Source organism: Phaseolus vulgaris, chromosome 1 (genome assembly GCF_000499845.2).
Source record: "Phaseolus vulgaris cultivar G19833 chromosome 1, P. vulgaris v2.0, whole genome shotgun sequence".
In the NCBI taxonomy this organism is placed as follows: Eukaryota; Viridiplantae; Streptophyta; class Magnoliopsida; order Fabales; family Fabaceae; genus Phaseolus; species Phaseolus vulgaris.
Genome location: NC_023759.2, coordinates 48,891,655 through 48,909,556, shown reverse-complemented (window position 1 = coordinate 48,909,556; position 17,902 = coordinate 48,891,655). Strand labels below are relative to the sequence as shown.

Here is a 17,902-nt window from a genome sequence, read left to right as displayed (position 1 = left end):
AATATTTTTAAAAAAATTCAAACAAATTTAAAAGTATATTTTGAAAATATTTTAAAATGACAAATTCAAAAATATTTAATTATAAAAAAATAATTTTGATTTAGTAAGCATTAATATGTTAATTTATTTGATTTAGATAAATAATTAATATATAGTTATTCATTCATAAAATTAAATGAATACATTTAACCTCATCTATTTTTTCCATTTTTATAATAAATAGATTATACAAATTCATATATAGCCAAATTGGATAGATAAATTATTTTTTTTCAACCTTCTTTAAAGCTCAAAAGCCAAATTTGGAGGAAATCGATCTTATTATTATAAGTTTTAACAAATAAAATATTTATGTATAGTCTATTTCAAACACCACTGATAATATTTTTCAATGAATAGACTACTGACTTTAAAATCTACTTTATTAGGTTCTTAAGAAACCACAAAATTATTTTTCTCTAGCAGAGTTTGGGATCTTATTCACTCATTCTGTTCATTAAGAATATAATTATAATAAATCAGCAACGTGAATAATTTTACATAATCCCTTAATCATAAATTATATGGTTAAATTTATATTAACTAATTAAAAAATATGTTAGAATGATTTCTAATTAGTTAATAGTGTAAAATCTTTACTACGTAGAAATTAATCTTTATATGTTTAACTAACAATCAATCATTTTATTATAATTTTTTAAAATGATTAAACTTTTCATACTCATAATTTATGGTTAGAAAACAGTGTGTATATTATCTAATACATTACCAAAAGGAGAAGACATTAAAGCTATTTAAAGAAGGAAAATACTACTTTTGACACGGTATATTGAAAGACAACCATTTACAACTCTTATTTAACCAATGCAATTTCAAAATTGTTCCATTTCAGCAAAAAAGTTATTTCTCTTTTGAGTTGGAATCTGATGCAAAATTGTTGTCAACATATCAGTACTATTTAAAGAAAGTGTCATTTCCCTGCTAATGAATTGAACAAGACCATGTATTCTGGTATGCAACTAGAAGGGAGAGAAAACCAAACTGCACATCACTTCTCACACTTATTCGTGATCAAATGAGAATCATTTGTTCCAAATAGTGTTTTCAGGTAATTCTTATGCTGGGTTGAAATCCATTTACTGTTAATCCTCCATCAACACATATAACTTGTCCAGTGATGTAAGAAGCACCAGGCAAGCAAAGGAAAGTCACCAAGGAAGACACTTCTTCAGGTTCTGCTATACGCTTAATTGGAGTACGGGACAAAATTTCATCCACAAACTTTAGGTCTTTCAACAACTACCAAAAAGAAAAAAATCAAGTTAGATCAAACACATTGCCAACATCATCTAACAAAGATAAACACCAGTAGTAATATACTCATTTCAACACTTTCACATTCTATTTCTTTTAGTGCAATAAAAAAGTATTACTGTTTAACTTCATGCCTGGTTGTGTTCTATTTTCAAAATATCTGCCACACTCTACCTCTGGTTCAAACTTCAATTGCCAAAACAATGAATAAAACGATTTTCTTGATGATGCATTAGTCCATTATCTGAATATAATAAACATAAAATTTCCAAGCAGAAAAACTAACAAAAGTTCTGCTAGGATATAGATTGGCTCTGTAATATTATCAACTTCAAAATCTACCTTAATGAATGCCTAGCTAGCAGTACTTAGTAAGTCAGGAATTTTATGAAATAGAAAAATTAAACACAATCAAATACATAAGTGTTAGCTTCATGTCAGACACAACAGGAAATACTTGATAGCCAGAGTAATTCATTTATCCATCAATCCACAAGCAGACCTTATAGATTGGAAAGGGTTCACTATGTTGGTTTTATGATAATGGGAGTCAATAGTATATGACATGCAATTATTTGGTGAAGCTTATAGTGAATGTCAATTAACATGTCCATTTTTTTATGGTTCTGAAAGTGGTAAACTTAGTTCAGTACTTGACAAACATTTTCCCAATCTTGCAGGACTTGGATGGTTTGCTAATGTCGAGTCTGCATATTAATATTGTTTTAAGGCTTTGGTAGAGAGGAGAACAGCCAAAAGAAATAAAAAAAATGGGATCAAGTAAACTACATGTTCTACAAGCGAGGTTCTAGTAGCCCACGGTACAACACAGTTGCTCCTTATGTTGTCTTTTGCCCATTCACATGCCAGATTTTTTGTAAGCTGATTAATTGCGGCTGAAAAAGAAAAATCAGTGGAGCAAAAGTATAAGTATATTTCTTTGTTTGGGATAAAATTTTAATGATAAGTTGCTCATGAAAGAAAAGACTTGATGATGGCACTCACCTTTACTTGCTGCATAGACAGCTCCAGTACCCAAGCTGACCACACCAGCAACCGACGAAATGAACACAATGCTTCCCTTTCCAGATGCTTTCAGAAGAGGATATGCAAGTTGGCACAGATGGAATGAGGAGTCTAAATTAACTGCCATCAGCTGTGAGTATTCGTCAGTACTGTACTCAATTGTTGGCTTTCTAAAGTTTATTCCAACGTTGTTCACCTAAAATAAAGCAAAAGTCATGCATATGTCTGATTAAGGAGAAGTAAATTAAATGGAGGGAGACTACTTTGAAAGTGAATCATTAACAAGTAATGGAAGTTTATGATCTCAAATTGGGAGCATTTGTAGGTATTGTTAAAGTCTACTGAATAAAACATACCTGACTATAAACAATATTGTTGGGTTCTCAACACTAACAAAGCAAGAAAAAGATCTATATGCAGAGAACTCTCACTATTTTAGTATCTTGACAAAGTTCACAAAAACTCTATATAGAAGGAGTAGCAGAAGATAATTCAGGATCTATTACCTACTAACAACACTACCAACATGAGGCAAATCCGACCTACTACAGACCATACTATACATGATGCTACCAACTACATTAGCATACGGGTAGTCTTCTTCTTCATCTTTTCCTCCTCAGTACTTGGAACTTAGCATACAGAGCATACTTTTCTTCTTCATATGATGTTCAAAGGCTTCCCCATAGGTTTAGATTCATGCGTCATAAACCTCTCAACCACCTTTTGCAAGTACCCTTGCTGAGGCAAATGCAATATCCCAACCGTCTGGTCCGTCTGCATGTCCATCCCTAGTAGATGCCTTGCGGGACCAAGATCCTTCATTTCAAACTTTGAACTTAATTTTCTTTTGATCTCTTCTAATTCATCTTTATATTGGCTGGCAATAAGAATATCATCCACAATATAAGAGTAAAAACACTACAAATTCTTTTTCTTTTTTGAGGATGTATACACAGATATCATAGCTGCAGCTCTGGAACCTGTTTGCCTTAGAAAGACCTCAAATGTCTTGTACATTGCCTTGGACTCTATTTCAAGCCATACAAAGATTTTTCCAAGAAACAGACCTTCTCTCCCTCTTGAACAAACCCCTCAGATTGTTACATATAAACAGTTTCCTCCAGAATACCATGCAAAAACGTTGTCTTACTGTCTAACTGTTCTAACACCAAATTGTACCAGTTAACAATAGACATTAAAATCCTTATGAAACAATGCTTTACCACAGGTAAGGATATCTCATTATAATTGACTCCCTCCACTTATGTATAACCTTTCACCACTAGTCTAGCCTTGAATCTCTCCATACTTGGTATTCCCTCCTTCTTCTTGAACACCCACTTGGATGCTACCTCCTTCAGGTTTCTTGGTAGATCAACAAGCATCCACGTGTGGTTCTTCCTCAAAGATTCAATTTCCTCTTCCATGGCAACTTGCCACTGCTAACCTTTTGAACCTTCTATAGCCTCCTGAAAGCTTTTAGGTTTTGAACCGTCTATCTCCTTAGTTGTTGTCAAAGCATAACTGATAAGGTCAACATATGCAAAACCTCTATTTAGATTTGACTATCCTCACCTCCTTATCACGCGTAAGTTGATAACTGGAGTCAACCTCTGCATGTTTGGACCTTCTCGTGTAAGAGGTATAGACAGTTGGTGGACATCATTAAGCTACTGTCAAAGCATAACTAAATCCTAATCCTCATCCCCCAAATTCCCCTCAATATTCTCCCAAGTCGTCCAATATCTTGTTGAAATCTTAGTTGTTCCACCATCATTCTTAATTCAGTCATTTTGAACGAATACAATTGTTGCTTCATGTGTGGCAACAACTTGGTCATATATAATGAATCAAGCTTCACCTACGTCGACAACAATCTTCTGCGTGACTTATCTCAGTACCTTATCACCAAGACACAGGATTTTGGCGCTCCTTGCTCTCTTGATTGGCACAACCTTATTAGTCTTCTCCTCTTGAGTCATAGACGTTGGTACGTTCGTCTCACCCTTCAAAGCATCAACACAACCTTATTGAATCAAGATGACTTCTATCTTGAATCTCTGCAACCCGAAATCATTCTTTATCTTCTTGACTTTCTTTTCTTGTCAATTTACTACTTGTACACATACTTATAAATACAATATAATCGAAAGCATGAGCTCAACATTATGAGTAGAACAAGCTTACATAGATGTTAAGCCTGCCATTGAAGGTGGATGCTACTTCCTGAATAAGATTCTCTCTCTGAGGCGGCGAGGACACGTCACACACCGATCCAGTAACCTTAAATCCCAGATTTTGCCACTCTTCTAAGCACTTGTTGAGCTCTGTTTGGGTCCTCGAACAAGTGTGCACAGCCGCGCCAAACGCGGCCAAGTCACTCACTATGGCGTGCCTAAAACAGTTTGAAACAAACGAATTATCAGAAGAAAGCAAAAGCGAAATGAAGAATCATAAAAGAGAAGGTGCGTTGAGATGAAAACCAACCCGATCCCACGGGTGCCGCCGGTGACAAGAGCCGTCATTCCACTGAGAGACCATCTTCCTCCTCTCTTACTGTTGCTGATTTCTGGCTCTGCCATTTTCCTCTGTTTTTTATTCTAGAAGCGCGTTTGGAAATTCGTAATGGAAATTTTCTTGAAGTTGACAGAGCGTTCTTCACCCGTGATCTTTATTATATAGTTAAATATTTAAGGAAAAATATAGCTTAAACAATAAATGCAGTTTTTGAAAGTGATTTTTTAAATAAAAAGATGATCTTATAATTTTTTTTTACAAAAGTAGAAGTTTGAAAGACTTATGTATGGATTTTTTTTTCTTTTAAAATTTTTAAGATTAAAAAAATTTAGGGTTTAAATTAATAAATTAAGTCTTCCCTTACTAGTTGAGAGGTTCTTTATAAGTATTGTAAAAATATGTTTATAAGTAATATGTTGAGTCTGTGATATATTTTAGTTTATGAAAGGGCTTTGATTGTAATTATTATAATTTTTTTCTTTATCCTAGTGAAACTTACTAAGTATTTATATATTTAATGAAAATATCTGGAGCATAAAAAATGATAGACACCTATACAGACACGAAAATACGTAAAATCTTTAAAATGTAAGATATGGGAACACGGATATATATATTATATAATTATGAATTATATAAATTGACAATAAAGATTTATGTGCACAAATATGTTTTAGATTATATTTTTGAGGAAAAAGATGTTTTTTCATGACTGGTTCACAAAGATTTGTTTCTTATTTTTATAATCATAATAACAATTTATACAATAAAATTTAAATTTTTAGAAAATTAATGTATTTTTTTTAAAATTGTGTTAGAACTGTATTAGAATTATCAGAAATCTAACAAATACTTTTTTAATTGAACATTTCACGTATACAGGTGTCATACGAATGTCGGTGTCCGATACAAGTATTGACATCGACACTTTATTTAAGAGAAGTGTATGAATTTCATAGGTTAGAAGCATCTTATCAATAAGTATAATCTTAAGAAATATAATATAATCTCATTAAATAAATTAACTATTTTTTCAAATTTTTGTGAGTTGATTGAAATGTTTTTTACAATTAAAAGAGATTTTGGAATAGTTTAGGTGAGTGGAGAAAAATAATATTATCCACATGCGAGATGGTACCTATCACAGCTGCATCTGCAAGAAATGGCTCTTGTTCTCAACGTCTCCTTGTGTTCCACTTCTAAGCCACGTCTTTCTCTCTCAAACTCCAATTTCAAATCTTCCACTCTTCTTCATCTTCCTCTTCCTCTTCCTCTTCTGGTTCGTATACTACTCTACCTGTTTCTCTCTTATTCTACTTCAACTGCGTAATTCCCTCGCCTTCATTTCACAGGGATTCAACGCAAAGCAAAGTCGCCAGCCATCTCAGAAACTCACATTTTCATTGGGTGGCTCCGTGTCTGCTGCCACCCTCGCTGCTCTCCTCTCTGCTTCTTTCATCTTTGTTGATCCCGCACTTGCATTCAGGGTAATCAATAACTCAACATTTTGTAGTTTGTAGATGAGAATTTCAACCCCAGTTACTCAAGTTAAAGGCTTTTTGAGTTGATGAATGATGGGTGTGGTGAATTCAGGGTGGAGGGCCATATGGGCAAGAAGTGACAAGGGGACAAGATCTCACTGGGAAGGACTTCAGTGGCAAGACTCTGATCAAACAAGACTTCAAAACGGTGTAGCTTTTTTTTTCTGTTTTCCCCTTTGTTTTTAATTTTTAAATGAGTTTAGTTTTAATTTAATACATTTTATCTGTCAACGTAATTTTTTAAATCAAATTAACTTTTAAAGTAATCATTAAAAATAAAACAGTCTTATCCAAAGTAACAACCCATTATTGTATGACATTCTAATTAAATTCAAGTTTAATTTCTGTACTGCAAAAGATTTTTACATTGTTAACTAATTAAAAATCAGGATAAGCTTGACTTTGAGTAGTTTCTGCATGAAGTTGATAAACTTACCAGATGACAATGTCTAATTGAATCATAGTATGAAAACTTTTTACACTGCAAGTGCATATATAATTTTCTCACGAAACCCTGTTTAAAACTAAATTGATTTGAAATTTGATGCTGGAATCATTCAAATGTGTGCTTTTGATGAAAAAAATTAACAAGTTAACTAACATTGCCTGTTACAGTCAATACTGAGACAAACCAATTTTAAAGGTGCAAAGTTAATAGGTGCTAGCTTCTTTGATGCTGATTTAACAGGTTTGTCCAACACTAATGTTATAATAATGAATGTAATGTAAACATTTCGAATCCTGTTTAAAATTCACATTCATTCTCTCCCCATCTGCTGTCTTTTTCAGGTGCTGATCTTTCGGATGCTGATCTTCGAAATGCAGATTTTTCCCTGGCTAATGTGACGAAGGTAATTGTGCTCCAGTATTATTAGGGTGATTTCACTAAGCTAGAATCTAATGGGAATTTAATATCTAATCCTTTGTCCAAGACCATCTTGAGATTCTTACTCCGTGTTGATATGCCCTTTGTTTGTTGTGTTGTGTATTGTACTCGTATCAACCAAAAATAGGGAAATTGTGTGAGTGGGGTTATACAAGAGGGGAGATAATTAATCCTCAAATTTCTCAACATATGATTACATGTTTCCTCATACTGTCCTTTTGTTAAATTATTTGAAGATAAATTATAAATGTTTCAAATAGATACAGACAAAACTCGATACCAAATGACCAAATGAAAATATGAGGGATATAATTGTGAATGCAGATGAACATGTTCTAAAAGAAATCACAACTAAAGAACCTCGACTCTTCTAACAACTCATTTTTGTAGAATACTTAGCGGAATGCACTTTTGCTCTTTGAAGAATTCACTTCCAGTTATTATGGCATAGAAGTTGCAATCAAGTTAACATAAAATATCACGATGTATCATTAACAACTTCAAACTTTCTTTCAGTCTAAGTTGAAAATGTGCCCCCAGTCCACTGTAATTAACGAATTTCTTTTTGGTTGTCTTCTGCGTGAATGACCACTTTCTGCAGGCAAACTTAAGCAATGCTAACTTGGAAGGTGCACTTGCAACAGGAAATACATCTTTTAAGGGATCCAATATCACAGGCGCTGGTATGTAGTGAAACTATAATGTGCTACTATTGGACTTTAAGGGAAATATGATTGTGAAAGAGTGTACTTCTGATAATAGCTTTCAATTCATTGGAAGTCCTACATTGGTATTGCCTGGTGATTAGTTTACTAATCTATAGTTCCAAATCTACCCACTTAATTAATTAAAGAATGTATATTATTGACATACATGATACAATTGGTGTTGGGTTTCAATCAACCTAGAAAGAAGAGAACATATAAGGTAGTAAAAACAATGGGAAGCTAGTTTGTCTGCTAACCCTGAATATGTCTATTATAAACTTCACAAAGACAAGTTCTCTTCTCCTTGACAATGGCACTGTGCTTCCATTTTTCATGATCTCCCCTTTCTTGTTTTAGTTTTGTATTTATTTTTATGAAATATGTCCATCAGTAGTATATCTTCTGGAAATTTTTGGCATACTCAACATGCAGTTCAGATGTGAGAGTATAGTTTAGTCGTTAGTGTAGAAATTAGTAGTACAGTGCACCTGCATAAGTTGGTTTCTGTATGCTTAGAAGTAATCATGGAAACTTATGATATGTTTGAACTGATGTAATAACTGAACCTATATATAATGCTAAGAGCGTAAATAAACTTTGTTAAGATATGATGACACCATAATAACAAATATTTACATCTTCATTCGATGGTTTGTGTCTTGGCTGGAATCAGACTTCACGGATGTACCACTAAGAGAAGATCAACGTGAATACCTCTGCAAAGTTGCTGATGGGTAAGATTATATCTATAAATTAAGATTGTTTTATTGTCAAAATATGCTTCATCTGTAACGAAGTTGTTTCTGGTAACAGAGTGAACCCAACAACTGGAAATGCCACGCGCGATACATTGTTCTGCAATTAGTATCACATTCCTGAAAGAAGACTCACTCCCAAGACCTTCAAAATACATGCACTAAATATTTGTATCTCCATTATCCTCTACGCAGTCTGTGCCATGTTGTTGGAATCTTGTAATACAAAGCACCAAATCTAGATTACTCCAAATTTCCATTCACCATACACTTGACAATAAGATTGTGATGTTATGCTCGTAGCCATACCTATTTGTGCAATAGCTGAACTCCTTTCATATATAATATACACTTTGGAATACATGGAGTAGCCTTGCGTAAGACTGAGGGTCTATTTTGAATACATTTCTCAATCGAGAAAAAGTAGCTTTTTCGTTATTTAAAATTTGTTTTATTATGTATAAGTTAATTTATTTCATATCATTTTTCTAACTTTTTTTAACTTGTGCATACACATTTTAGTTTATGAATATAAATTTTTTTCCTTTCCTAAACACAATGAATTGGATTGGAAAAGTTAAATGTGAATATGGTTGCAAAATATAGAAGTCAAACTAGAGATGAAGGAGTTTACACTTTAAAGAATATTGTGAAAAAAAGATGTTGGATAGGATTGTGTTGCCTTACTAAAATATGTCTCCAAATTCATTTTATCAATTACAAACTAGTAAGTTGTTGTATGTGTTATTTGGCAAGTTCTATGCCTTCGCATGAAGCACTATTATTGAGAAACCAAATGTTATACTGGTCTCTCTCCTTCCCTTCACACAGAAAAGTTTCACTCAGAAAATATATTTAAAGGTGTTGTCAAATGCCACACCCATTTGGCACCACCCTAAATTATGGAGGGCAGGTATAATAATGAAATCACCAAAAGAGGAAAACACACTCATTCCATTGCATGGAAAAAGAAATGACATTCACACAATATACGTCCATGTTCATGCACATGTCCATGGACTCATTTAGTAAAAACACGATTTCACTGTTACTGTTGCAACCACCTTTGATTCCAGTTCCACCTTATTTTTTGTTTGCCACACAATGTTACCTTTTGCTTCCGAAATAACTGAGTTTTTTTTTTTTTTGTTCTAATTGAGGTTGTTCCCCCTATAGCCATCTCCAGACTATTAAACATCAAAATTATATAAACAACATTCCTAGTTTATTGATAAAAATAATTCCCAACATGTTTTAAGCTTTTACGTTTATATCACTGATAATTTCTTTTCTTAAAAAAATATACGAAATCAACTTATTCAGCACTTAGGAACATGTTATAAATATATGAATTAATTCAATTATTTGAGGAGTAGATATATTATCTTTGTAGTTGTGCATATTTTACATAAATTAGTCATTTACGTATATTTTAAAGAATATATTATCCATCAAAGTAAAATCTGATAAAATATCAACTAATCTTTCATTTATATGAAATTTATAAACTTAATCTATTTTATACAAATAATTCATTTCGACGATTACATTGGCTTCATACAGAATGAAGTTAGAACAAAGTACCACGAGTACAAAAATTCGACTCTTAATATCAATTGCTCTTTTAATTTATACCCAAAAATCATTCATCATAAATCTTTCATGATTCAGTAAAAAAAAAATACTCACTGATATTCTCTTCTGATACTCCAGCTAGCCCAGTCATTGAACTAAACAAACTTGTTCCTGCTCAAACTTAAAAGCCAGGTTCCACATCACACCTCACAATATGTTTTGCTCTTCTTTTTTTACCTTGCATGTAGCAAGAAGCAAGAAGAAAGAAGCAAGATGAGCTAATAAAGAAAGGCTATGGCACAACGGTAAATTTTATTTCAAGCTCAATCGTTCAGAATCCCTGGGAAGGATGGCAGAAATATTAAATATACTGAAACAATTAATAACCGACGTGTATTCATGAGCATCTGCAGAAGGCAGAAAAGGGTGAGAGAAGAGCAAGCCAGGATCATCAATAATTTGTAAGTCACGGCGGAGGTGTCCGCTGTCCCCGACCACCACGATGAGGTCTATTATCAGAGCCTCCATCTGAAGATTCGTTTGCATCATCAGATCCAGATTGTCCATCATAATTTTCCCCCCAGAGTGTGGCGGGTCTCCTTATTCGCATCTGGAGTGTGGTACCCCTGGACACAGAAGCAGGTTGAAGAATGAGGAAAAACACAGCTAGCAGACCACCATCATCTATGGGATCATCAACCCCAAATGAAGTTTGAAGTGTGCTAAGGAGATCCCCAAGATCCCTCTGGCGCTCCAACCTCCTCCAGGTGCGCTGACGCTCTGGGTCTACTGCGGATGGGCGCTCAAGAGGATGTTCAAGTCTTGCATGCTTTCTAAGATCTGGGTATGTGCCACTGAAGTTGCAAGTCTCACAAGAACAGCTCCTTGATTTTTCATTCATAAAATGTCGAGCCGCCTCCACTACTTTCCACTCTTTTATTTGGCCCCTACATAGAGGGCATACTAACTTTGACTTTGCCTCATTCTCACAGGATAAGGCTTGCATTGTAACCAAACCCTCACTTCTGTCTTCAGGCACATCAATTCTAGTTTGGACAGTCACCTCATTTATGTCTTCCGGTACATCAATTCCACTTCCACTTTGGACAGTCCCTTCCTCATTTCTGTCTTCTGGCACATCAATTATACTATCGACAGTGTTAGAAATTTGACTTTCTACTTGAGAAATGGTTGATGTGGTCTCAGCAAATGACTTGCGGAACTGATCAAGACAGTTTGAGTGGCGATAGCTGGTGTTGCACATGTAAGGGCGGCATCCTTTCTCATGGGATGAACATATGAGGAGAACAGCATTGTGAGGGTGTTCCATGCACACTGGGCATCTAGCTTCTTCCCATTCTTTAGCGTTTTCCTCTGACTCTCTAAGAGCAGATCTTCCAACACGACTAGAGCTGCTTGGGTAAGGTGATGCTCTGCTACTTTCATGTGACAAAGACCTAGCCCTTCTCTCCTTTGGCATCTTGAACTGTCAATACTTTGTGAATACACAGACTTTAACACCCAGAAGAATAACTGAACCAACTAGAATCCTACATACAGGTAGCATCAACATGAGCAAAACTGAATTGGACATCAATACATGTACTGGAAAAACTCATGTCAAATACATAAGACATCAGTGAAAAAATTTTGATCAGCAAACAGTCATCCATGTGTAAAACAACAGAACCTAAAAGACAATACACCTGGCATTCATATTCATAATAATTCGACAAACAAATTTCATTCCAAAACATCATGTAAATTTTGAAAGTACAATAGTTATCATTAAGAAGACTCCATGGCAGGACTTGGTTTACAAAAAATATATAAGTTATGCACACAAGACCTTAAAAACATATGCACCAGTGTAAGTTGTTGCTTGAATGCCAGTGTCCATGACTAGACAAGATTAGAGTAAATCCAAACCTTATTTCCACCCATTTTACGAGAGACTTTCCCAAGGTTGATAATAACCTTCTTCGTGACATTAAGTTTTCAAAACAAAATCAATCATATCAAATTCTATAGCAATTTATAACAAAAGGGTTGAAAAAACTATTATAATCTTTATAAAATAAAATTGGAATGATAAAACATTCTTCACATCCCTAATAGAAAAGGAGTCTACTAAGACACAGCGAGGTCAGCCCAAAATACCCACATACATGTAAGCATTCAAATAATTATACATTTTCCTATCATTTTCTCATAAACTCATTATTATAAAAAATTTCGAAATAAAATAGCTATGTCCTCAATTCTCGTTATAACTATGCAAAATTCAAAGCATCAATAATACCACCATCGCATGCATAATTATATATACCATAATAAGCAAGAGATTAACAACTGAGCAAGTAATAAATTGGCAAGCTCAACTCAACATGCTTATCACAATCTAGGGTCCGTTAACCCTGTATTTTAGAATAATGTCAGGGATCCATTCACCCAATAGTTTTCTCAAAAGGATCTGTTCACCCAGTGGCTTACATAAAAATACTATGGTAAGGCAGATTATGTCATTTTTATTGTCTCTGTTTCAGCAAAAGCCGCTGTTCTAACATACACCCCGTGAAAAACTGCATTCAAACAAATCCTGGACAATAACAAGTGATGTAAGGTATCACATCTCAACAACTTCATACCATATCTGTTCACTTTGACACTTTGTTACTACAGCACAAAAACTTTGTGCCAGTGCAGTATTCTCAATACATATTGAATAAAACACATTTTTTTATATATCATAGACTACAGCATGCAAATTTTAAAATATACGAGTCAACATATCCTATGACGTAAAATATAGCAATAAATTGGAAGCCTTACTAAACTACTCCGCTCCTATTGTGGAACTGAATCAAAATGGATCATGTTTGAGATTCTACCACAAGAAGCTAGATTTTCTAAGCTTTCCAACAAGCTCAGGATCACACAAATTGGAGTTCCTTTACTAAAGTTATGATCCTTCAAAGTAGATTGATCTACATGAGAATTCGGCAAGACTAGTGTCTGCATTTTATGCACCAGGAGGAATCCCCGTGGTTGAAGAATTTCAAAACTCAATAGACTAAATGTCTTAAAAATCCCTCTGATTCATTCAAAAACCAATTTTCCAAACTCATGTTATTTATGAGCAATCACATTAGACATGGTTTTATCAAAATACTGAACCAAAAAGTTAAGTTCAAGAAATTACAATTAGAGGGAATTCTATAGTTATCAACACATTTTGAAAATTTTCAGGGTCAAACAACTGTATGTAAGCTTCCAATTAAAGTTGTTTCCACTTCAAAATCATTTGTAAAGCTTATGTTATTCTCTTTTAAAATCGGCTGACTCATCAAAACTTACAGCAGATAATCATGTTCTCAAATTTATTATGAATTTTGTTGCATGCTAATGAAATTTTCCGGTTAGATACTTCATTAAAAAGCTTTCAAAATCATCTGTACAACTTAATTATTCTCTTTTAAAATAGGTTGACTCCAAAACTTATAGCAGATAATCATGTTGTCAAATTTGCTTTGAATTTTGTTGTATGCTAATGAAATTATCCGGTTACATAGTTCATTAAAAAAATTTCAAACAAAGTATCCCCTTTCAGCATCTAAAGCATAAATTTTTTTAAAAGAAATTATTTCAACTTCAAACCAAGCATCATAGATCTCATTCTTGAAATTTAAAGACAAATTAAATCTTGTTTCAAAATCCACGCTTAAACCACAGTTTATGGCATGAATTGAAGGCTGAACTTCTGCCAAACACTTTGTCAGTAAAAATCTTTAAACTTTCACAAGTCTTGAAATTTCTCAATCCTCTCAACCCCTCTATTTGAAAAACTACACAACTCGATCCAACAGCTTATTTATCACAGAAAACTCCGCAAGAAACACGATTCCCTTTCAAAACCCTAGTTTACCAAAACCAAACATACAGAAGCAATTCAGCGAATCCAACTCCACAAATGAATAGAAACAGCAATAAATTAAAGTTTAATATCTAAATCCCTCACCACTTCGATCTTCTTCCACCTCCAATCCGAAAAAATTGGATGTGCTGAAACCTGAAACTTGTGATACCGTTGAGTTTCTCTCGTTCTCCTCTACAATTTCATCAACTGTGAGGAACGCAAGGGAGATCTCGATCGATCTTCCTCTTTTTCTTTTGTCTTTTTCTTTGTGTTTCCCCTTTTTCTTCCTCTCTTCTTCTTCTCTTTCTCTCTGCTTCTTCTGCACTTCCACGTTGGAAACTCAGTGATTCCTCCTCTAATATAACTTTCATTATTTACTTTGTAGGACCTACACTTCCTCAATTTCCATATACCTTTTCTTCTTTTTCTTCCATCTTTTCTTTAAAAAAAATCTGAATCTTCCTACCATATTTTTAATTATTAAAACTAATCCTTCTTATAGTAAATAAATATTAATATTATTAATATTTTGCAAACTACAAAATACATTAATCACCTCTGAAATTTTCTAATATTACATAAATATTGTCTAATTTTTACACCTCCTAATTCTTTAAAAAAAAATCCTACCACTTATATTTCTAAAAAACATTACTACATAAATCTTTACATAAGAGATTACTGTAAATACATAAAAATAAATAAAAACTCATATAATCTCACAAAATCTCAAACACAGTTAATGTAGTTTACTTAGTACATAAATTACAACATCTTAATCTAATCATGTAAGATTATTATATACAACAAATTCTCCCTTCAATATTTAATAAAAATAATATATTTATGCAATGTTAAAATTGAAGTAATATAAGAGTGTGATATATTGGTAATCTTATATTAAATTATAATTGAAGAAAAAATAATTTTTAATTAAAATAAAATATTATATGACATCATAATTTTAAATATTTTCAAGTATTAAAATAATATTTTTGCTTAATATTTGGTTATGAAAGTAACATTTTTGGTTTTTCTTTGTTGTTTGTGTCTTTTACATGAACCGCCAATGGCTATGACTATTCCAAATTTCCATTCCCCATATAATCATATCCAACACTTTTTCTGGGCAATTGTGAGATTAAATTCATTGCATTTACCCATTTTTTCTTAAACATTGGAAAAAGGAAAAAACTCCAAAACAAGGTGTGCATGCATTTTGCATAATTGTATTTGGGAAATAAAAGACTGGGTAATCATTTTATAGTTTTTTGCATCTTTTTATATACTAACTCAAGAAAATATTGAATAAAATATTAAATGCCTTTAATATTACTAATATTTTGAAAATGTAAACAATGTTTCTTATTTGCTTTATTTAAGAGTTAGGTTAATTTATAGGAAGAACATTTTGTAAAAGGTACAGTCAATATTTTATTTTTGGGAAATCAAGTTATAGTATATTAATTAATTCAATAAAAATTTAAAATAGAAATTAATTTTATAGATTAAAATAATTAATTATTATATTACTTAAATTATAAAATAAATTTAAAATAAAAGTTTTCATATTAGACATCACTGGGCTGACACCTCAAGTAACAACAATAATTTGTCATCACATGAAAAAATTATTATTAAAAAAAAGAAAATACAAAAATACGGAGAACTAGACCAAAGTTCATGTGTTAACGAAAATGATACATAGATAGACTATACATAAATGATACATAGATAAACTATACCTATTCATAAATAATTATAAGAACAGACAAAATGGAAACCTATTATACTAATGAAAAGATTAAATTAAAAAATTATTGATATTTAAAATGATTTTTTCTATTAATAAAATTTTATAAAATAACTTTTAAATTAATATTTAAATTAGTTAATAAAATTTGTGTAACTAATATTTTAAATTATAAATTAGTTTCTAAAAAATTAATATATAGAGACTAAATTAAAATATAAGTAATTAATAGATAAAATCTCATTAACTATTGGTTATATATTAATTTAAAAATTACTTTATAAAAATTGATATTAATTTAAAAATATTTTATAATTTTTTATTAATAATAAAAAACAATTTAGATGCTAATAATTTTTTTATTTATAAAATAATTTTTAATTTAGTTAATATATTAATTATTCTTTTATCTATAAAATTAATTTCTATTTTAAATTTTTTATAGTGTACTATTATATATAAACTGAAACTCGAAAATAACTGTATTCATTATTTAGTTGGTATATTTTCTCCTTAACCCTTTGACAGTGTAATTTGAGTTAGATTAACCTAAAACAAAGTAAAATCTCCCATAAATCATGCATTCCAGATTTTTTAGCAAAATTTTAAATTTATATTTATGAATAAAATATTATAAAAATCTTGTTTAAAGCTCCTATATACATGCATGATGAATATTAATTTTTCCGAAGTAAAAATAAAAGTGTTAATTTTAAAAATTCATCAGAAACTATAAATTAGAAATTGTAACGGTGATATTTGTTATTTGTGGACGTAACGATTAACAGAGAGATAGAGCATTCGACAAGTTGCACGTGGACTTGTACCTGTGTGTTCTGTCCAACTATTTCTTATTATTAAATCACAACTGTTATCCAACAAAATATTTATGTGGAAATTATTTATCATATAGTACTAACTTAAAAAATATATTTAATACCTTTAAATGAATTAAATATTCATGAAGTTTAAAAAAATGCAAACAATCATCTACTATATAGATTAACAAGTTTTTAAAATTTTCATTCAATTTGGTATTTTGTCTCTTCAAAATTGATGCTATTAAAAATATTAAAATTAAGATTTATTTATTTGAATATGTTTTTTTACTCAAGTAATTAACGTAGTAATATTTTTTAATCATCGCAGCAAGACTATAAAAAGTTAGAAACCTCTTTGTGTACGGCTTCCATGAATTTTAAAATTGAGATTTAGTCTAGACCTTGCATACCAATCAAAATGGTCTAAACTTTGCAATCGGACTAAATTAAAATGGTAAGAATTTTTTTTTAATAAAATAATTGTGTAACTTACTTAAAAAGGAGTAATTAGACAATAATACATATTTTTATTTAAATTTAACTTATTTAATTTATTTTTAAAGTATTTATGAAATTGCATTAGTTGTATGTTTTACTTGAGAATAATATCCTAAATAGTTAGTGTGGACACTTAGTTGTGTGTATTAGATATGGAGATCAAATAAAATAGATTATTCAATTTGAAATAAATAATATGATGAAAGTGTTAGTTTAATAAATGAATGGACTATTACATAGAAATGTCAAAGTGAGTCAACTTAACTCACAGGTTAGTTGGGCTAAAAATGAGTTAACTTAACTCGATTTACTTTTTAGTGAGTTAATATAACCCAAGTTGATTCATGAGTTGATGAGTTGACTCACTTAAACATATTTTGTCATATTAACTTATTGTAATACAATTAGATCAAATGAACTCGATTCATCTATTTATAACACTACAGTTAAAATGTTAACATGTCTTATCAAATATTAACCTCAATTCAAAAGTGATACTATAGTAAGTGAAGAATCAAAGTTTCAACTTATATAATTTGACAAAAAAAAATAAATTAGACATCTAACCCGTGCAAACATTGTTGAACAAC

General features: G+C 31.5%; 3 protein-coding genes across 4 annotated transcripts; 1 reads left to right on the top strand and 2 right to left on the bottom strand.

Annotated features, from left to right (window-relative positions):
- Window positions 1-829: 829 nt before the first annotated feature.
- Window positions 830-5,001, bottom strand: LOC137815008 (tropinone reductase homolog At5g06060-like). Its single transcript, XM_068618012.1, has 5 exons — window positions 4,831-5,001; window positions 4,531-4,738; window positions 2,320-2,536; window positions 2,104-2,210; window positions 830-1,299 (listed from the first exon to the last, which is right to left on the bottom strand). Exons 1-5 carry the CDS (start codon window positions 4,923-4,925, stop codon window positions 1,105-1,107), a joined length of 822 nt encoding a protein of 273 aa, XP_068474113.1. The 5' UTR covers window positions 4,926-5,001; the 3' UTR covers window positions 830-1,104.
- Window positions 5,002-5,964: 963 nt separating this feature from the next.
- On the top strand, window positions 5,965-9,057 carry LOC137815006 (thylakoid lumenal 15 kDa protein 1, chloroplastic). Of its 2 annotated transcripts, none has more exons than XM_068618009.1 (8): window positions 5,965-6,131; window positions 6,211-6,347; window positions 6,454-6,549; window positions 7,017-7,089; window positions 7,191-7,252; window positions 7,889-7,970; window positions 8,668-8,728; window positions 8,808-9,057. In XM_068618009.1, exons 1-8 carry the CDS (start codon window positions 6,023-6,025, stop codon window positions 8,857-8,859), a joined length of 672 nt encoding a protein of 223 aa, XP_068474110.1. In that variant the 5' UTR covers window positions 5,965-6,022; the 3' UTR covers window positions 8,860-9,057. The 2 variants fall into 2 exon arrangements, with proteins under 2 accessions (XP_068474110.1, XP_068474109.1); XM_068618008.1 differs by having other exon boundaries at window positions 6,005-6,139; window positions 6,213-6,347.
- A 1,560-nt stretch (window positions 9,058-10,617) lies between these two features.
- On the bottom strand, window positions 10,618-14,605 carry LOC137815009 (uncharacterized). Its single transcript, XM_068618013.1, has 2 exons — window positions 14,343-14,605; window positions 10,618-11,874 (listed from the first exon to the last, which is right to left on the bottom strand). The coding sequence occupies exon 2, from the start codon at window positions 11,802-11,804 to the stop codon at window positions 10,791-10,793; it is 1,014 nt and encodes a 337-aa protein (XP_068474114.1). The 5' UTR covers window positions 11,805-11,874; window positions 14,343-14,605; the 3' UTR covers window positions 10,618-10,790.
- Between the last annotated feature and the right edge of the window lie 3,297 nt (window positions 14,606-17,902).